Here is a 22,497-nt window from a genome sequence, read left to right as displayed (position 1 = left end):
CTCCCCTGTCAGATCACAGCAATATCACAGTCTACTTGAAAAGAGCAATACTCAATCATGAGGCAGCAACGCCAAAGGAACTGCACAATATTAATAAATTATATAGGTAGGAGGAAAGTAGTGTGGTAACCTACCAAAAAACAATTAGGCAACAACAAAATTCAGTCCCTTTTAGACAACTTCCTGGACAAAACGTTTCACTGTAATACTGGTGTAAACTTGGCAGTAGAAAACCTAAACAGTATATTTAATCTCTCAGCTTCCCTATCAAATCTAAAAAAATTCAAACAGAAAACAGAAGAAAATTAACAACAATGAAAAAAGGTTTGATGAAGAATGCAAAACCCTAAGAAAGAAATTGAGAAACTGAGAAACCAAAAACATAGAGACCCAGAAGACCTGAGTCTACGCCTTCACGATGGTGAATCACTAAAACAATACAGAAATACACTATGGAAAAAGAAGGAACAGCACGTTAGAAACCAGCTCAATGTAATTGAAGATTCCATAGACTCTAACCACTTCTGGGGAAATTGGAAAACACTCAACAAACAACAACACAAAGAGTTATCTATCCAAAACGGAGATGTGTGAGTAAACCACTTCTCAAATATTTTGGGCTCTATAACAGAACAAACAGCAAAAACATATACATGATCAAATACAAATCTTAAAATCAACTATTAAAGACTACCAGAACCCATTGAACCCACTCTAATTACATTGAATGAACAAAAGGACAAAATACAAACCCTCCAACCCAAAAAGGCCTGTGGTGTTGATGGAATCCTCAATGAAATTATAAAATATACAGGACACAAATTCCAATTGGCTATACTTAAACTCTTTAACATCATCCTTAGCTCTGGTATCTTCCCCAATATTTGGAACCAAGGACTGATCACCCCAATCCAAAGTGGAGACAAATTTGACCTCAATAACTACCATGGGACATGCGTCAACAGCAACCTTAGGAAAATTCTCTGCATTATCATTAACAGCAGACTTGTACATTTACTCAGTGAAAACAATGTACTGAGCAAATGTCAAATTGGCTTTTTACCAAATTACCATACAACAGACCATGTATTCACCCATGTACACAAACAACAAGTGTGCGGTTAAAATTAGGCAAAAAAACACCCCACAGGGTGAGACAGGGATGCAACTTAAGCCCCACACTCTTCAGCATATATACAGTTGAAGTCGGACATTTACATACACTTAGGTTGGAGTCATTAAAACTCGTTTTTCAATCACTCCACTTGTTAACAAACTATATTTTTTGCAAGTCGGTGAGGACATTTTCTTTGTGCATGACACAAGGAATTTTTCCAACAATTGTTTATGGAGAGATTATTTCACTTATGATGCACTGTACCACAATTCCAGTGGGTCAGAAGTTTACATACACTAAGTTGACTCTGCCTTTAAACAGATTGGAAAATTCCAGAAAATTATGTCAAAGCTTTAGAAGCTTCTGATAGGCTAATTGACATAATTTGGGTCAATTGGAGGTGTTCCTGTGGATGTATTTCAAGGCCTACCTTCAAACTTGCTTGATATCATGGGAAAATTAAAAAGATCTCAGAATTTTTTTTGTAGACCTCCACAAGTCTGGTTCATCCTTGGGAGCAATTTCCAAATGCCTGAAGGTACCACGTTCATCTGTACAAATAATAGTACACAAGTATAAACACCATGGGACCATGCAGCCGTCATACCACTCAGGAAGGAGACGCATTCTGTCTCCTAGAGATTAACGTACATTGGTGCGAAAAGTGCAAATCAATCCCAGAACAACAGCAAAGGACCTTGTGAAGATGCTGGAGGAAACAGGTACAAAAGTATCTATATCCACAGTAAAACGAGTCCTATATTGACATAACCTGAAAGGCCACTCAACAAGGAAGAAGCCACTGCTCCAAAACCGCCATAAAAAAAGCCAGACTACGGTTTGCAACTCTACATGGGGACAAAGATCGTACTTTTTGGAGAAATGTCTTCTGTCTTCATCGTTATGTTTGGAGGAAAAATGGGGTGGCATGCAAGCCAAAGAACATCATCCCAAACGTGAAGCACAGGGGTGGCAGCATCATGTTGTGGGGGTGCTTTGCTGCAGGAGGGACAGGTGCATGTCACAAAATAGATGGCATCATGATGTGGATATATTGAAGCAGCATCTCAAGACATCAGTCAGGAAGTTAAAGCTTGGTCGCAAATGGGTCTTCCAAATGGACAATGACCCCAAGCATACTTCCAAAGTTGTGGCAAAATGGCTTCAGGACTACAAAGTCAAGGTATTGGAGTGGCCATCACAAAGCCCTGACCTCAACCCTATAGAACATTTGTGGGCAGAACTGAAAAAGCGTGTGCGAGCAAGGAGGCCTACAAACCTGACTCGGTTACACCAGCTCTGTCAGGAGGAATGGGCCAAAATTCACCCAACTTATTGTGGGAAGCTTGTGGAAGGCTACGTGAAAAGTTTGACCCAAGTTAAACAATTTAAAGGCAATGCTACCAAATACTAATTGAGTGTATGTGAACTTCTGACCCACTGGGAATGTGGTGAATTAAATAAAAGCTGAAATAAATAATTTTGTCTACTATTATTCTGACATTTCACATTCTTAAAATAAAGTGGTGATCCTAACTGATTTAAGACCGGGAATTTTTACTAGGATTAAATGTCAGGAATTGTGAAAAACTGAGTTTAAATGTATTTGGCTAAAGTGTATGTAAACTTCCGACTTCTACTGTATCATAGAATTGGCGAGGGCACTAGAACAGTCTGCAGCACCCGGTCTCACCCTACTAGAAACTGAAGTCAAATGTCTACTATTTTCTGATGATCTGGTGCTTCTGTCCCCAACCAAAGAGGGCCTACAGCAGCACCTAGATCTTCTGCACAGATTATGTCAGACCTGGGCCCTGACAGTAAATCTCAGTAAGACAAAAATAATGGTGTTCCAAAAAAGGTCCAGTTACCAGAACCACAAATACAAAGTCCATCTAGACACCGTTGCCCTAGAGCACACAAAAAACTATACATACCTTGGCCTAGACATCAGCGCCACAGGTAACTTCCACAAAGCTGGAAACAAGCTGAGAGACAAGGCAAGAAGGGCCTTCTATGACATCAAAGGAACATAAAATTCGACATAACAATTAGGATCTGGCAAAAAAAACTTGAATCAGTTATAGAACTCATTGCCCTTTATGGTTGTGAGGTCTGAGGTCCGCTCACCAACCAAGAATTCACAAAAGATACAAACACCAAATTGAGACTCTGCACGCAGAATTCCGCAACAAATATCCCCCGTATACAACATAAAATACCAGTTAACGCATGCAGAGCAGAATTAGGCCGATACCCGCTAATGATAAAAATCCTGAAAATAGCTGTTATATTCAACAACCACCTAAAAGGAAGCGATTCCCAAACCTTTCATAACAAAGCCATCACCTACAGAGAGATTAACCTGGAGAAGAGTCCCCTAAGCAAGCTGGTCATGGGGCTCTGTTCACAAACACAAACAGACCCCACAGAGAAAACAAAACAATAACTACTTTACCCATTGGAAAGAATGAACAAAAAAACAGAGTAAACTAGAATGGTATTTGGCCCTAAACAAAGAGTACACAGTGGAAGAATACCTGACCACTGTGACTAACCAATACTTAAGGTAAGCTTTGACTATGTACAGACTTAGTGAGCTTAGCCTTGCTATTGAGAAAGGCCGTTGTAGGCAGTGCCCACAAGACACTGCCCACAAAATTAGGTGGAAACTGAGCTGCACTTCCTAACCTCCTGTCAAATGTATGACCATGTTAGAGACACATATTTCCCTCAGATTACACAGATCCACAAAAAATTAGAAAACAAACCTGATTTTGATAAACTCCCATATCTACATGGTGAATTACCAGTGTGCCATCACAGCAGCAAGATGTGTGACTTGTTGCCACAAGAAAAGGGAAACCAGTGAAGAACAAACACCATTGTAAATGCAACCCATATTTATGTTTATTTATTTTCCCTTTTGTACTTTAACTATTTACACATAATATGACATTTGAAATGTCTTTATTCTTTTGTAACTTTTGTGAGTGTAATTTTTACTGTTCATTTTTATTGTTTATTTCATTTTTGTTTATTATCTACTTCACTTGCTTTGGCTATGTTAACTTATGTTTCCCATGCCAATAAAGCCCTTAAATTGAATTGAATTGAGAGAGAGAGAGAAAATGTATGACTCTCCTATGCACTTCTCAGTATTTGGTGTTCAGATATACCTTATTCAGTCTCGTAATGCGCTCTTACGCTCAGTGAATAAATGTCATTCTGAAAACCCTCCCACTTGCTGGCAAACATATTGTCTTGAGGAGTTTATATTCAATAGGGTTTTCAGTAGATTTCTCTTAAACCATCCCTTTAAATACGGTGAACCTTTTAGTTCACATTTTGTTGACAGGCTAGAATATATTGAGAGAACAGTTTCAAAATATTTGGGATAAGTGAAAGAAAGCCATCTCAATATACACGTATTTGTCTCAGTTTCAGCACCAATTGGTAGATTTAAAAATACTCTTGTCTTGTAGATTAATTTAGGTTTAGGAAAGTATTTATGAAACATGAAAAACAGGTTTAGAGATACTAGAGTTACGCATGAAGGAAAGAAAACGGTGGTTTGATTTGTTCTGAAAATTGCCACATTCTTTAACCCATGGTAATGTTGGAAGATTAGTGTACATATAATTATAATAGGGAGAATAGTGTATAATAGTAGGCTATACCCTCGTCTATTGCCTTGCTGCACTAATCATGGAACTGTGGGATGCAGCCTGGTCTTATAGACTAAACGTAGCATAGTGAAAGTACATCCGGGACCCCCAAATTAGTATGATTTTTTACTTTTTGGTATGGTTACTTAAGACAAAAACAAAAGTAGTATATTTTGTCGGACGTATAACGCGAACGTCTAGCAACCCAAAGATTCGAGTTGAAATCTCTTCACGGATAACTTAAGCTAATTAGCAACTTTTCAACTACATACTACTTATTTAGCTATTTAGCTAACCCTTCCCCGAACCCTAACCTTAACCCTTTAACCGAACTCTTAACCCTAACCCCTAGCCTAGCTAACATTAGCCGGCTAGCTTACGTTAGCCACCTAGCTAGAATTCGTAACATATTATACATTTCGCAAAATCGTAACATTTACTACATTTTCGCAAATTCGTACCATATTTTACCTTTTGCAAATTCGTAACATGTCATTCGTAACATACAGTATCATACGAAACAGGTGATGGACAGCCACAAATGAATACATACCATACAAAAAGGATTTACCTTCAGAATAATATGAAATGCTCTGAGACCAGGTTATGGGATGACACGGACAAGTATGCTTTGGGTTACGGCTTGGTCTGCGCTCCACTCCATATAACCATTTAATTAGCATAAATGTATTTAAAAAAAAAAATATTATCAACTGGTACTAATGAGCCTCCGCAACAACCACAGGGCCGTGACGGCATTTGCAGAGGAAGCAAATGAAGGTAAACAAAACAATGTCATTAAATGGAATGATAATGTCGGCTATACCAACTGAAGGGAACTAACAATAGTTGAATATGTGTGGTTATTATGTCTACTGGCAGTCAACATTGACAGTGGATAATGTTTAACATGATGGAACTAGAGTAAGTCGGGGTAGCCTATAATTAAGATATTCGAGAGTGCCCATCCCTACAAGTTACAAGGCTCAGCCTTTCATAAACTTTACTGTGGGAAAGTTATGTGTTGATGTGCTTACATTTGCTGCCGTTATGTATGGTTTCACATTTGTCTTCAGTGATTATAAGGTTAAATGGATCAACAAGTGTCATTTATACTTACGATACCCTTATCCAAATGTATGACTCATTTACCTAGCTCTTATCAATAGCTCTTATCAATAGCTCTTATCAATAGCTCTTATCAAGTTGTAAATTCGAGTGCATGGAGAACGGTGTTATTTCTATCGGGGGAAAAAAGAAAGTAGTTGCTTTTTCCACTTGGAACCGGTAGGTTCACTAGACTTTATTTGCGTGCGAAAGTGGTGGAATCATTTGGGAATTAAGTCGAGGTCAGACTACGGCGTATCTGCAGACACACCTCCGCCACACCTTCATTTCATCTCCACCCCAAACTAATAGCGTGTGAGTAGCATGCTGTTCTCATGCTCAAGTTCAAGGTCAGAATATGCAATGAGAGAGAAGTGCATCAAAAGGGAATTATGTTATATTTACGCATTCTAAACTCAGGTCAGAAATCCCCCCTTAGAGAAAAGCCATGATTTAGCCCAAATCACTCAAGTATCAGTCTCTGGAGCTCTATGGCCCCTGCCCCTCCACCCCCTCCCAGGATCGGCCTCTCATTCTGGGCCGTGTTTTCCAGGCCTGCTGGGTGTCAGCTGGAGTAATGAGATATTTAGCAGAGGGAGAGGGAGAGGGAGCCCCGTCTCCAGGGGGAATACGCTCTAACACAAGAGGCCCCCTGACTGACTCTCCTCCGAATGCAATTTTCTCCCTTCTTTATCTCTCGTCTGCTCGTCAGAATGAAGGGAGGAAATAGGTGCTGGAGAGAGGCAGTAAATATGGCTGAGCTGCCTTCAGCTAAAGAGACATGTTCATCGGCTGATAGATACAGTCAAACCCTCAGAAATGAACACACAGTGAGAGACACACACACCCACACTCAGACAGTCACTCAGACAGACACACAGGCCAGCCCTATAGTATGATAGAGAGGTGATATATATATGCCATCTGGTTAGGATGGCGAACACAGTATGAGCCAAACCCCGTCACAAACTCCCTAACTGAGTCTGAAAACTCGCCTCCAACCAAATGTTTCAATTAAAAGCCTTTTATTCTCCCGTGGCAGATTGTGTGTGTTTGAGCAGGTTTTCCTCCCCAGTTAGGCTTTGAGTAATGTACTGGTGTGATATGATAGATTATAATGTCTGTGGTTTAGTGTCCTCTGTAGTTAAATCACCTCTGCTGTGTCTTTTTTGTTACAGCTCACTGTTTAGCGTGTGTGTGTGTGTGTGTGTGTGTGTGTGTGTGTGTGTGTGTGTGTGTGTGTGTGTGTGCGTGTGTGTGTGCGCAAGTTATTTGTTACTACAACAGGTAGACCTTATCGTGAAATGCTTACTTACAAGCCCTTAACCAACAATGCAGTTCAAGAAAGAGTGAAGAAAATATTTACTAAATAAACAAGGTAAAACATGTAATAAAAAGTAACACAATAAAATAACAATGACCAGACTATTTACCAGTACCAAATTATTTTTCCTTATCCAAGCTGTTATCCAAGATTCAGAATCAAACAGTACTGTCACCAGCAAAGACACAAACACACACACGTAGAGGACACACACACACATACAGAAACACATGTACCTCATTTACAGACACAATGCTCTGATTCTCTCATTTTCTCTCTAAGCTCTCGAAATCTCTGTTCTCTCTCTACCTCCGTCTCCCCGTCCCTCTGACCATCTCTGTTCTCTCTCTCTACCTCCGTCTCCCCGTCCCTCTGACCATCTCTGTTCTCTCTCTCTACCTCCGTCTCCCCATCCCTCTGACCATCTCTGTTCTCTCTCTCTACCTCTGTCTCCCCGTCCCTCTGACCATCTCTGTTCTCTCTCTCTACCTCTGTCTCCCTTTCCCTCTGACCATCTCTGTTCTCTCTCTCTCTACCTCCGTCTCCCCGTCCCTCTGACCATCTCTGTTCTCTCTCTCTACCTCCGTCTCCCCGTCCCTCTGACCATCTCTGTTCTCTCTCTCTACCTCCGTCTCCCCGTCCCTCTGACCATCTCTGTTCTCTCTCTCTACCTCCGTCTCCCCGTCCCTCTGACCATCTCTGTTCTCTCTCTCTACCTCCGTTTCCCCGTCGCTCTGACCATCTCTGTTCTCTCTCTCTACCTCCGTCTCCCCGTCCTTCTTCATCTCGCTCTTTCTTTTCCCCACTCCCACTCTCCGTGAGATGATGAAATACTTTTAGAACTCAGGAAATCGCTTTCTGTGGAAATAAACCCATTGTGGACTGTAAGATAACTGGCCCTTATGGGAAGCTAGTCCCTTCCCCTTAGTTGTGTGTGCTTGTTAGTGTCGTGTTACGTGTGTGTCAGCTTGCATTGTACCTATGTTGTGTTAGGTTTAGTTTGTAACCAATTTCTTGTGAAACCAATTAAATGTTGGTGTAATTTGAATATGAATTTAGAAAATTCCTTGTGCAATACTGAACCCTGTCTCCCCCTTCTCCCCCACCCTCCCTCCTCCCTCCCTCAGGGCTGCTCGTCTCCCATCGTGGTGAAGTTTGCCGACACGCAGAAGGACAAGGAGCAGCGACGCCTGCAGCAGCAGCTGGCTCAGCAGATGCAGCAGCTCAACAACGCCACCACCTGGGGGAGTCTGACAGGGCTGGGCGGCCTCACCCCGCAGTATCTGGCTGTAAGAGGACACGCCGCGTCGCCCACCCCTTACTGCAGCCCCGCAGCCAACGCATCCGTCGCCGCCGCAGTCAGTGCCACCCTCCCCGCCCCCCACTACCCTCCCTGCCGTCGCCAACCGCCGACTCCCCACCCCCCACGTCCACACCCCCAGAGAGTCAGACCCTGCTTCCTACCCCTTTCCCCCTCTCCTCTCCCTTAAGAGTCCACTCCCCCCTCCTTCTCCCTCTGTCAGGGGGTGTAGCCGTGACAGGGAAATGAGGCCTTTGAATCATAGGGGTCAAGGTTCAATGGGCGGGGCCAATCGCTGGTGCGATCCAATAAGAGGTCTTTCCCATGTCTAAAATTGTCATCCTATTGGGTCACAGCGGTGATTGATTGACAGATTGGCACGTGGTGTTCAGAAGCCTCATTCCCCCTCCCTTCTTCAGTACTTTATAGCATTTCAGAACCCCCCTCTCAATTCATTCTTAGGACCCCCTTCCTCCGGTAGCCTCTTTCAGAACTGATCCTCTTCCCTCTTTCACTCTGAAACCTTCTGTCCCCAAACTCTCTGAAACAGACCAGTCTACTCTTCCTTGAGTCCCCTTCATCACAGCTAGGATCTTTCCTGAAACTGTAAACGTGTAAATAGGTGTACTAGGTGTACAAAGTTGTATATGTACGGCAGTAAATGTACATAAGCCTTTGAGGTTTTTTTTTTACAGTTACTCTGTGTTCTATTCTGAAATTGTACATGTCTCAGGGACTCAGTGGTTAGATGCACAGTAGTAGATGTCATAATCAATGTTTATATAGCCTATAGCCCACATGCAGTAATGCTACCAAGATCATGAAGATACTAAGCAGAGAAAAGATAGTGAGGGTGATCACTGTTTGTATTTCCAATCATTCCTCCTCACTCTGTTTCTCTCTCTTTTATTATTTTCCTATCTATCTCTCTATCTATCTATCTCTCTATCTATCTCTCTATCGCTCCTCTCTTTCTTTCTCCCTCAGTTGCTCCAGCAGGCCACCTCCTCCAGTAACCTTGGAGCCTTCAGTGGGATCCAACAGATGGCAGGTGAGTCATGTAGATGCACACACACACACACACACACACACACACACACACACACACACACACACACACACACACACACACAGAGTAATATTGTAGAAACAATGCAGCAACTCGTTTTCTGAGATGTCGCTGTTGTTCAGATTTGTCTTGAGTCTGTTATCCATCAGGACAGAAGAGTGTACCAGGCCTCAAAGGAGGGATGTTTAGTCCGGCACTAAGGCAACACAGAAGGAAAATAGAGAGAGATGAGAGAGGAGCTCTGCTCACTGTTTCCCCCTGCTGGTCACCTTTGTCTTTTCCTCTGCATGTTCTCCTACACACACTCCCACCTATCTCTCTCCATCCTTTATCCTCTTTGTCCCGCTCCTTTGTCTCTGTATCTCCTCTCCTTCTTTCCTTCAATTGCTTTCTCTGAATCCCCCACCCTGTCATACCCCCCCCCCCCCCTTTCTCCCGTCCTCCTACGCCCTGCCTTTCTCCCTCTTGCCGCCTCACTCCCACCCTCTCTTTCTCCCTCCCTCTCTCTCTCTTTCTCGCTCTCTCCCTCTCCTTGGGTGCTCAGTAAGCTGTCAGCTCCTAATTGTAGACTGTTTAGCTGGCTGACAGAGAGAGGCAGAGGGGGAATATTTATAGCAGCTATCGGCACAGGAGTACTGTAATTGCCAGCACCACTGAAGGAAAAAAGGCATTCTAATAAGTAGTGCAAAACTCGACGGATTTCAGGAACTGGTTGTTGCAGGGCAGAAATAATGTATTCCTAAAGTAGTAAGCTCATTGGCTCAAGTTTTTAAAATGCGTATCTGTGTCTTGCAAAATAGGTGGGTTGAGCGTTCTGGACTTGGGAACATTTTTAAGAGACAGTAATGTTGGTTGATGTGGTGTAGTTGAGTGAGGATGGGCTCTGAGGATGTTTTACCTCAGTGAACGGCTGTTAGAACGCTCTCTCTCATACACACACACACACACACACACACACACACACACACACACACACACACACACACACACACCTACCTACAGAAACGCTCAGGGACTTGGAACTGGAAGCGAAATCGCGGCTGCATTCCGGAATCCTTTTGGCCGTCCATCTGTCGCTGGGCAACCGTACGTGATTGGCAGTAGATGTGAGACAGCTCAGTGACATCTGGTCCCAGTCTTCAGCATGAGGAGTCGGAGAGCTGTGAGAGGCTCAATTACCCCAATGAGCATTCAATTAGAGCCAGCTAGCTAGCTAGCGCTTACGATAGAGCCCCAGCCCAGCTCAGCCCAGGCGGCATACAGAGGCTCCCTAAAGCTATACAGCCCAGAGTACACAGCACAGCCTGCCAGCTGTATAGCCCCAATACTGGAGCTTCCTCTTTCTGATACAGTTGAAGTCGGAAGTTTACATACACCTTAGCCAAATACATTTAAACTCAGTTTTTCACAATTCCTGACATTTAATCCTAGTAAAAATTCCCTGTCTTAGGTCAGTTAGGATCACTACTTTATTTTAAGAATGTGAAATGTCAGAAAAATAGTAGAGAGAATTATTTATTTCAGCTTTTATTTCTTTCATCACATTCCCAGTGGGTCAGAAGTTTACATACACTCAATTAGTATTTGGTAGCATTGCCTTTAAATTGTTTAACTTGGGTCAAACTTTTCACGTAGCCTTCCACAAGCTTCCCACAATAAGTTGGGTGACATTTGGCCCCTTCCTCCTGACAGAGCTGGTGTAACTGACTCAGGTTTGTAGACCTCCTTGCTCGCACACGCTTTTTCAGTTCTGCCCACAAATGTTCTATAGGGTTGAGGTCAGGGCTTTGTGATGGCCACTCCAAGACCTTGACTTTGTTGTCCTGAAGCCATTTTGCCACAACTTTGGAAGTATGCTTGGGGTCATTGTCCATTTGGAAGACCCATTTGCGACCAAACTTTAACTTTCCGACTGATGTCTTGAGATGTTGCTTCAATATATCCCCAGAATTTTCATCCCTCATGGTGTATCTATTTTGTGAAGAGCACCAGTCCTTCCTGCAGCAAAGCACCCCCACAACACGATGCTGCCACCCTCGTGCTTCACGGTTGGGATGGTGTTCTTTGGCTTGCAAGCCTCCCCCTTTTTCCTCCAAACATAACGATGGTCATTATGGCCAAACAGTTACATTTTTGTTTCATCAGACCAGACGACATTTCTCCAAAAAGTACGATCTTTGTCCCGATGTGCTTTTGCAAACTGTAGTCTGGCTTTTTTATGGTGGTTTTGGAGCATTGGCTTCTTCCTTGCTGAGTGGCCTTTCAAGTTATGTCAATATAGGACTCGTTTTACTGTGGATAAGGATACTTTTGTACCTGTTTCCTCCAGCATCTTCACAAGGTCCTTTGCTGTTGTTCTGGGATTGATTTGCACTTTTCGCACCAATGTACGTTAATCTTTAGGAGACAGAACCCATCACCTTCCTGAGCAGTATGACAGCTGCGTGGTCCCATGGTGTTTATACTTGCGTACTATTGTTTGTACAGATGAACGTGGTACGTGGTTCAGGCATTTGGAAATTGCTCCCAATGATGAACCTGACTTGTGGAGGTCTACAATTTTCCTGAGGTCTTGGCTGATTTCTTTTGATTTTCCCATGATGTCAAGCAAAGAGGCACTGAGTTTGAAGGTAGGCCTTGAAATACATCCACAGGAACACCTCCTTGACTGAAATTATGTCAATTAGCCTATCAGAAGCTTCTAAAGCCATGACATCATTTTTCTGGAATTTTCCAAGCTGTTTAAAGGCACAGTCAACTTAGTGTATGTAAACTTCTGACCCACTGGAATTGTGATACAGTGAATTATAAGTGAAATAATCTGTCTGTAAACAATTGTTGGAAAAATTACTTGTGTCATGCACAAAGTAGATGTCCTAACCGACTTGCCAAAACTATAGTTTGTTAACAAGAAATGTGTGGAGTGGTTGAAAAACTAGTTTTAATGACTCCAACCTAAGTGTATGTCAACTTCAACTGTAAATGTTGCATTTTCAGGACAGGTGCTCTCTGCTGTTTCACATTCCAGACGAAGTGTAGCCATTGTACATGAATAGCTTCCTTAGATCTCAGTCTTTATGAACAGGTACAGTAGAGAGGTTTGATATTATAGATAGCTGTTCTGTCCACATTAAAGTGATGGTAAACTGGTAGCGTTGATGAGTCTTCTGTTCTGCTCTCTAGTCAAACCAAATCAAATCCAATTTTATTTGTCACATACAAATAGCTGTGTCTCCTAGTCTTAGTCATCCTCCGGGGCCGTCAAACTCAACTCTGGACCTTGAAGCCAGTTCCACTGCCTTGTTCCATTGTTGCCCTCTAAGCAGGGACTGATTGGGTGCAATTAATGATTAGGCAGATCAGAACACCAGCCAGCTCTGCACCTCGTAGGGTGGGAGTTGAACACCCCTGCTCTTGGGAATGGTGTTATAACTTGTTTCGCTTGATTAAGTGGCATTAGGCCTCCCATCTGTGTGTGTGTCTGACTGACTGACTGAGTGTATAGAGTGTAGGGTCAGATCAGTGTCTCTCCACTCAGCCGAGCCTGATTGAGTCATCCGCTCCACTCTAAACCCACAAAGTGACAAAGCCACTCGACAGCGCTGCCCTCCATCCGCAGAGTGGAAAAATACAGTGTGTTATGCAATAGCATAGGGACTACTTCTAACACAGCACATACCGTGGCTTTCATCATGCTTTATCGGAGTGTTAGTGTGAAACAATGGTCAGACTGAAGAAGATGAGCTATTCTCGGGTCTGTCTTGTTCCTCTTCAGGTTTCTTTCTCCTTTAGGAGTTTTCCTTACCAATTAAGCACTCTGTGACAAATGAGTTTCTTAAAAAGGGCTATGCTAATAAGATTAGACATTGTCTTATAGAGATAGATGTGTTTTACAAGAATGATGTTGTTTATCAGGATGACTGGTTGGAACAAGTTTTTCAAAATGTGCTACTAAATATATTTATAATGTCCAGGTTGTGAAGTGAAGAACAGAACTGTATTTTTTGGGAAATGGAGATTATTTTCTGAGGTTAAAGGCATGTACAGTGCCTTGCGAAAGTATTCGGCCCCCTTGAACTTTGCGACCTTTTGCCACATTTCAGGCTTCAAACATAAAGATATAAAACTGTATTTTTTTGTGAAGAATCAACAACAAGTGGGACACAATCATGAAGTGGAACGACATTTATTGGATATTTCAAACTTTTGTACCAAATCAAAAACTGAAAAATTGGGCGTGCAAAATGATTCAGCCCCCTTAAGTTAATACTTTGTAGCGCCACCTTTTGCTGCGATTACAGCTGTAAGTCGCTTGGGGTATGTCTCTATCAGTTTTGCACATCGAGAGACTGACATTTTTTCCCATTCCTCCTTGCAAAACAGCTCGAGCTCAGTGAGGTTGGATGGAGAGCATTTGTGAACAGCAGTTTTCAGTTCTTTCCACAGATTCTCGATTGGATTCAGGTCTGGACTTTGACTTGGCCATTCTAACACCTGGATATGTTTATTTTTGAACCATTCCATTGTAGATTTTGCTTTATGTTTTGGATCATTGTCTTGTTGGAAGACAAATCTCTGTCCCAGTCTCAGGTCTTTTGCAGACTCCATCAGGTTTTCTTCCAGAATGGTCCTGTATTTGGCTCCATCCATCTTCCCATCAATTTTAACCATCTTCCCTGTCCCTGCTGAAGAAAAGCAGGCCCAAACCATGATGCTGCCACCACCATGTATGACAGTGGGGATGGTGTGTTCAGGGTGATGAGCTGTGTTACTTTTACGCCAAACATAACGTTTTGCATTGTTGCCAAAAAGTTAAATTTTGGTTTCATCTGACCAGAGCACCTTCTTCCACATGTTTGGTGTGTCTCCCAGGTGGCTTGTGGCAAACTTTAAACAACACTTTTTATGGATATCTTTAAAAAATGTCTTTCTTCTTGCCACTCTTCCATAAAGGCTAGATTTGTGCAATATACGACTGATTGTTGTCCTATGGACAGAGTCTCCCACCTCAGCTGTAGATCTCTGCAGTTCATCCAGAGTGATCATGGGCCTCTTGGCTGCATCTCTGATCAGTCTTCTCCTTGTATGAGCTGAAAGTTTAGAGGGACGGCCAGGTCTTGGTAGATTTGCAGTGGTCTGATACTCCTTCCATTTCAATATTATCGCTTGCACAGTGCGCCTTGGGATGTTTAAAGCTTGGGAAATATTTTTGTATCCAAATCCGGCTTTAAACTTCTTCACAACAGTATCTCGGACCTGCCTGGTGTGTTCCTTGTTCTTCATGATGCTCTCTGCGCTTTTGACGGACCTCTGAGACTATCACAGTGCAGGTGCATTTATACGGAGACTTGATTACACACAGGTGGATTGTATTTATCATCATTAGTCATTTAGGTCAACATTGGATCATTCAGAGATCCTCACTGAACTTCTGGAGAGAGTTTGCTGCACTGAAAGTAAAGGGGCTGAATAATTCTCAATTTTTCAGTTTTTGATTTGTTAAAAAAGTTTGAAATATCCAATAAATGTTGTTCCACTTCATGATTGTGTCCCACTTGTTGTTGATTCTTCACAAAAAAATACAGTTTTATATCTTTATGTTTGAAGCCTGAAATGTGGCAAAAGGTCGCAAAGTTCAAGGGGGCCGAATACTTTCGCAAGGCACTGTATATGAGTAGACAACAACATGTATATGAGTTGACAACAACATGTATATGAGTAGACAACAACATGTATATGAGTAGATAACAACATGTATATGAGTAGACAACAACATGTATATGAGTAAATAACAGCATGTATATGAGTAGACAACAGCATGTATATGAGTAGACAACAACATGTATATGAGTAGACAACAGCATATATATGAGTAGACAACAACATGTATATGAGTAGACAACAGCATATATATGAGTAGACAACAACATGTATATGAGTAGACAACAACATGTATATGAGTAGACAACAACATGTATATGAGTAGACAACAGCATATTTATGAGTAGACAACAGCATATATATGAGTAGACAACAACATGTATATGAGTAGACAACAACATGTATATGAGTAGACAACAGCATATTTATGAGTAGACAACAGCATGTAAATGAGTAGACAACAACATGTATATGAGTAGACAACAGCATGTATATGAGTAGACAACAACATGTATATGAGTAGACAACAGCATATTTATGAGTAGACAACAGCATGTAAATGAGTAGACAACAACATGTATATGAGTAGACAACAGCATGTATATGAGTAGACAACAACATGTATATGAGTAGACAACAACATGTATATGAGTAGACAACAACATGTATATGAGTAGACAACAACATGTATATGAGTAGACAACAACATGTATATGAGTAGACAACAGCATGTATATGAGTAGACAACAGCATGTATATGAGTAGACAACAACATGTATATGAGTAGACAACAACATGTATATGAGTAGACAACAACATGTATATGAGTAGACAACAACATATATATGAGTAGACAACAGCATGTATATGAGTAGACAACAACATATATATGAGTAGACAACAGCATGTATATGAGTAGACAACAACATGTATATGAGTTGACAACAACATGTATATGAGTAGACAACAACATGTATATGAGTAGACAACAACATGTAAATGAGTAGACAACAACATATATATGAGTAGACAACAACATGTATATGAGTAGACAACAACATGTATATGAGTAGACAACAACATGTATATGAGTAGACAACAACATGTATATGAGTAGACAACAACATGTATATGAGTAGATAACAACATGTATATGAGTAGATAACAACATGTATATGAGTAGACAACAACATGTAAATGAGTAGACAACAACATATATATGAGTAGACAACAACATGTATATGAGTAGACAACAGCATGTATATGAGTAGATAACAACATGTATATGAGTAGATAACAACATGTATATGAGTAAATAACAGCATGTATATGAGTAGACAACAACATGTAAATGAGTAGACAACAACATATATATGAGTAGACAACAACATGTATATGAGTAGACAACAACATGTATATGAGTAGACAACAGCATGTATATGAGCAGGCAACAGCATGTATATGAGTAGACAACAGCAAATATATGAGCAGGCAACAACAGACAGCTGGCGGATGTACACGTGTTGTTTATCGCATGAGAAGTCTGCACTGTGACTGCGTCACACACACACACACACCTCCTGTCCAGGCCGGTCGTCACGGCAACCACAGAAACGGAACATTCTGATCAGGCTGTTCCCGGAAGAAGAGAAGACAGAAGATTTCAACGCTTGTTCTTCCACGCTGTCAGACGGGCCAATCGGGACACGAGCACCTCACTAACCAATCATACTAGCGCCTTCTCTTTATTGGTCATACTGGGTTGAGCCATCTCGTCCAATGAAAACTGTTAGTGGAAAAATAATCATCCTAACGCCCTTTAACCATTCACCCAGGTGCCAAAATCTTCTTCATGGTGTCTCGTTCATGTGATGTTGTGTGTGTGTGTGTGTATTGTGTGTATTCATGGTACTGTATATACATTCAGACTGTATATACGACACATACCTCGCATTTGACAAGGTGTCCGCCCCTTTTTCCTGGGTCCACAGGAGTGTTCTATAAACGGGCGTAGTTCTCTCTGTGAGTTGGTCGTTGGGGCTTCATTGCTCTGTCCTACAGAGTGAGTCTGTCTGCCTTATGGAGCCTTGACCAGCTGTCTCTCAGTAAGCTAAACAGCACTTCAGCATATGTCCAATCTACTACGCCATATTTCTCTATTCACACACACGCGCTCTGTCTCACGCACACACACACACACACACACACACTAACTGCTCACATACACACTTTCTCTCTCACACACACACACACACACACACACACTCTCTAACTGTTCACATACACACGTTCTCTCTCACACACACACGCTACTGTCACACACAGTGCAGGGTGCGAGGTTGACCACCCCTACAGGTGTTTAATGGTCGTTACTTTAACATCAGTCAGAAGCTGGCATGGCCTCATTAATTATGCCTAAGTGATGGCCCATATGCTAATGCCATGTAGCTAATGAGTAAACCAGGCTACAGTTAGCCTACATACTAGACTAGAGTTGCATACTGTACATTATTTACTGCCTCCAGAAACCTCACGGCACAGAGAGAACAAAGCTAAACAAAACAGAGTCCAAATGCCTTGTTATATTACACGTTGTTATCTGTAAAAGACAACAATAGAATCAAACAGGAAGCTAGACAAAGTAGGGTAGATGACGTCTAGAGATGTTCCACAGGTGTTTATGGAAGAGCTTGGACAGGCGGTTGCCAGTGCCATCTCTCTTCCCCCTTGCAGGAGTTTAAGTCCAGCCTGTCCATGTCTGTCTGTGGTCCACAGTTGTCAGGATCACCTCTGTCTTGGATTGGTCATACCCCCCCCCCGAAAAGTGAACTAAGATGGTACGATAGTATTGTATTTATATAGCACTTTCCACCTCAACCACCATTCATGAGTAACATTCAGCTTGTCAACCCGAGTAGACGCCTCTTCTTCGGCGCCCACGCGGTTAGCACCCGGTTCGGATGCGGTCCAGACGTGGTCCCCAGGTTTGACAACACCCTCTCTGGCTCCTCTCCTCCAGGTATGAGTGCTCTGCAGTTGCAGAACCTGGCCACTTTAGCAGCGGCAGCAGCGGCGGCCCAAAACTCAGCCGGCCCCAACGCAAACCCCCTGTCCTCCAACGCGGCCTCCCTCGGAGCGCTGGCCAGCCCAGGTAACGCCGCTTCAGAGGGGGGGGGGGGGGTCAAACGCGGGGGACACCTGCCCTCCTGTCCTACCACCACCATCCTTTTCACTGTCGTCAGCAATACCATCCTCTTCGTCATCATTGCTGATGATCAAACCATCTTCATCATCATCACCGTCATTATCTTCGTCGTAGTCATTGCCGTCAACACCCACAAGATATCGCTCCATGGTGTGTGTCCGCCATCTCTTGTTCATGCGTCGTGTTGTTGTTACCATGGAGACCCCATGCCGTGTCCGTCCCGGCGCCTGCCTGCGTGTCTGTGTCTGACAGCACTTCACCTCCTCACCGTGTCATGTGACGTGCACACCTATACGGCCATATCATTCCGCGTTGTGTGTAATAAGTACTATAGCTCAATGTCGTCTGTGATCGGTTTTCGCACTGAGAGTTGTCTGTGGGTGGGTGTGTGTGGTTGTTTGTGTGGATTTGTTGTGCCTTTAAAGTGACTCGTCTCTTCGCTTCACAAGCCCTCTGAGACACGGGAACCTTAAGTGCAGTGGAGTTGTTTGGAGGGAGGGATGGTTGTTGGCACCTTTATGTGTCGTGTGTGATCTCTGGACGTGGCCAGGGTCTGGTGACTAGAGAGACAGACAGACAGCAGTCAGGAGTTTTCTGGAGGAGATGGCTCATCTAGGTCACATTGAGACACTCTTCTCTCCGTCTATTCCTCTTCTTCACTCTCCTGCTTTTCTATTATTCTGCTCTCTCTCTCTCTGCTTTTCTCTTATTCTGCTCTCTCTCTCTCTGCTTTTCTCTTATTCTGCTCTCTCTCTCTCTCTGCTTTTCTCTTATTCTGCTCTCTCTCCCTCTGCTTTTCTCTTATTCTGCTCTCTCTCCCTCTGCTTTTCTCTTATTCTGCTCTCTCTCCCTCTGCTTTTCTATTATTCTGCTCTCTCTCTCTCTGCTTTTCTCTTATTCTGCTCTCTCTCTCTCTGCTTTTCTCTTATTCTGCTCTCTCTCCCTCTGCTTTTCTCTTATTCTGCTCTCTCTCCCTCTGCTTTTCTCTTATTCTGCTCTCTCTCTCTCTGCTTTTCACTTATTCTGATCTCTCTCTCTCTGCTTTTCTCTTATTCTACTCTCTCTCCCTCTGCTTTTCTCTTATTCTGCTCTCTCTCCCTCTGCTTTTCTCTTATTCTGCTCTCTCTCTCTCTGCATTTTTCTTATTCTGCTCTCTCTCTCTGCTTTTCTCTTATTCTGCTCTCTCTCTCTCTCCCTCTGCTTTTCTCTTATTCTGCTATCTCTCTCTCTCTGCTTTTCTCTTATTCTGCTCTCTCTCTCTCTGCTTTTCTCTTATTCTGCTCTCTGCATTTCTCTTATTCTGCTCTCTCTCTCTCTCTCTCTCTGCTTTTCTCTTATTCTGCTCTCACTCTCTCTGCTTTTCTCTTATTCTGCTCTCTCTCCCTCTGCTTTTCTCTTATTCTGCTCTCTCTCCCTCTGCTTTTCTCTTATTCTGCTCTCTCTCTCTCTGCATTTCTCTTATTCTGCTCTCTCTCTCTGCATTTCTCTTATTCTGCTCTCTCTCTCTCTCCCTCTCTGCTTTTCTATTATTCTGCTCTCTCTCTCCCTCTGCTTTTCTCTTATTATGCTCTCTCTCTCTCTGCTTTTCTCTTATTCTGCTATCTCTCTCTCTGCTTTTCTATTATTCTGCTCTCTCTCCCTCTGCTTTTCTCTTATTCTGCTCTCTCTCTCTCTCTGCTTTTCTCTTATTCTGCTCTCTCTCTCTGCTTTTCTCTTATTCTGCTCTCTCTCTCTCTCTGCTTTTCTCTTATTCTGCTCTCTCTCTCCCTCTGCTTTTCTCTTATTCTGCTCTCTCTCTCCCTCTGCTTTTCTCTTATTATGCTCTCTCTCTCTGCTTTTCTCTTATTCTGCTATCTCTCTCTCTGCTTTTCTATTATTCTGCTCTCTCTCCCTCTGCTTTTCTCTTATTCTGCTCTCTCTCTCTCTCTGCTTTTCTCTTATTCTGCTCTCTCTCTCTCTGCTTTTCTCTTATTCTGCTCTCTCTCTCTCTCTGCTTTTCTCTTATTCTGCTCTCTCTCTCCCTCTGCTTTTCTCTTATTCTGCTCTCTCTCTCTCTCTGCTTTTCTCTTATTCTGCTCTCTCTCTCTCTGCTTTTCTCTTATTCTGCTATCTCTCCCTCTGCTTTTCTCTTATTCTGCTCTCTCTCCCTCTGCTTTTCTCTTATTCTGCTCTCTCTCTCTCTGCATTTCTCTTATTCTGCTCTCTCTCCCTCTGCTTTTCTATTATTCTGCTATCTCTCTCTCTGCTTTTCTCTTATTCTGCTCTCTCTCTCTCTGCTTTTCTCTTATTCTGCTCTCTCTCTCCCTCTCTGCATTTCTCTTATTCTGCTCTCTCTCTCTCTGCTTTTCTCTTATTCTGCTCTCTCTCTCTCTGCTTTTCTCTTATTCTGCTCTCTCTCTCTCTCTGCTTTTCTCTTATTCTGCTCTCTCTCGCTCTGCTTTTCTCTTATTCTGCTCTCTCTCTCTCTGCTTTTCTCTTATTCTGCTCTCTCTCTCTCTCTGCTTTTCTCTTATTCTGCTATCTCTCCCTCTGCTTTTCTCTTATTCTGCTCTCTCTCCCTCTGCTTTTCTCTTATTCTGCTCTCTCTCTCTCTGCTTTTCTCTTATTCTGCTATCTCTCCCTCTGCTTTTCTCTTATTCTGCTCTCTCTCCCTCTGCTTTTCTCTTATTCTGCTCTCTCTCTCTCTGCTTTTCTCTTATTCTGCTCTCTCTCTCTCTCTCTGCTTTTCTCTTATTCTGCTCTCTCTCTCTCTCTGCTTTTCTCTTATTCTGCTCTCTCTCTCTCTCTGCATTTCTCTTATTCTGCTCTCTCTCTCTCTGCTTTTCTCTTATTCTGCTCTCTCTCTCTCTCTGCTTTTCTCTTATTCTGCTCTCTCTCCCTCTGCTTTTATATTATTCTGCTATCTCTCTCCCTCTGCTTTTCTCTTATTCTGCTATCTCTCTCTCTCTGCTTTTCTCTTATTCTGCTCTCTCTCTCTCTCTGCTTTTCTCTTATTCTGCTCTCTCTCTCTCTCTGCATTTCTCTTATTCTGCTCTCTCTCCCTCTGCTTTTCTCTTATTCTGCTCTCTCTCTCTCTGCTTTTCTCTTATTCTGCTCTCTCTCTCTCTCTGCTTTTCTCTTATTCTGCTCTCTATCTCTCTCTCTCTCTCTCTCTCTCTCTCTCTCTCTCTTTCTTTGCCCTCCTGTCTCTCTTTACTCATATTACTCCATTCTTCATTTGTCCTCTCTCTCTCTTCACCATCTCTCTTGTCCTCTCTGCCTTGCTCCTCCAGTTCCCTGGTTGCTGTCTTTTCTGGAGTAGCCAAGTAACAGAGCGTGAATAAGAGCTTTGTTTAGTGTTACCCATCACCCTTTGCCTGTCCTGCTCCCTGCTTTCACCCAGCTGCTTAGCATTGGTTCAAATGTGAATTCTGCTCTCTCGCTCGCTCACTCTCTCTCTCTCTCTCTCGCTCTCTCGCTCTCTCTCTCTCGTGTGTTCTGTGGATACTAGAGCTACATTATTAGTGCATGCTCAGACTCTGCTCAGTGCCAATGAAAGGCGACACTCTCCGTCAATGACATTTTGACTGAATATTAGTTTCAGTTTGATAAAGACAGCCAATTTACCATTGAGAGACTGTCTTGATTTTCATTTGTGCTAAGTCTATTTTAAGATATCCAATCTTTCTGATGCAGTGTAAGCGTGACTTAGAGGGGTGTGTGGACATTATGTCTACTGGACTATGGACACTTTCTGGATAATCAAATAAACGACTGTCTGTGAGGGACAATTGTTATTCACCCACATTGTACTTAGGGACGATTCAGCACTTAGGCATGCTCTTGTCCCTAATGATCTGTTCTTTTGTATGTGTGTGTCACAATCGTGTCTGTGTGTGTGTCACAATCATGTCTGCGTGTGTGTCACAATCATGTCTGTGTGTGTGTCACAATCATGTCTGTGTGTGTGTCACAATCATGTCTGCGTGTGTGTCACAATCGTGTCTGTGTGTGTGTCACAATCATGTCTGTGTGTGTGTCACAATCATGTCTGTGTGTGTGTCACA

General features: G+C 42.7%; 1 protein-coding gene across 50 annotated transcripts in view; it reads left to right on the top strand.

Moving 5' to 3' along the window:
• The window catches only part of LOC110501039 (CUGBP Elav-like family member 2), a 221,329-nt gene that overhangs the window by 186,788 nt on the left and 12,044 nt on the right, over nt 1-22,497 (top strand). For 18 of the 50 annotated variants that reach the window (XM_090214078.1, XM_090214062.1, XM_090214066.1 and 15 more), the window contains 2 exons: nt 8,344-8,574; nt 9,504-9,567. In XM_090214078.1, coding sequence (XP_090070204.1) covers nt 8,344-8,574; nt 9,504-9,567 — 295 coding nt within the window. Of the gene's footprint in view, nt 1-8,343; nt 8,575-9,503; nt 9,568-18,265; nt 18,398-22,497 lie in introns of all 50 variants that reach the window. The other 32 variants (XM_090214091.1, XM_090214076.1, XM_090214072.1 and 29 more) reach the window with 3 other exon arrangements.

Source organism: Oncorhynchus mykiss, chromosome 21 (assembly GCF_057628025.1).
Source record: "Oncorhynchus mykiss isolate SJ-2025 chromosome 21, ASM5762802v1, whole genome shotgun sequence".
NCBI classification, from domain to species: domain Eukaryota; kingdom Metazoa; phylum Chordata; class Actinopteri; order Salmoniformes; family Salmonidae; genus Oncorhynchus; species Oncorhynchus mykiss.
The sequence above is the reverse complement of the archived record's forward strand: the minus strand, read 5'-3'. Positions and strand labels throughout refer to the sequence as shown.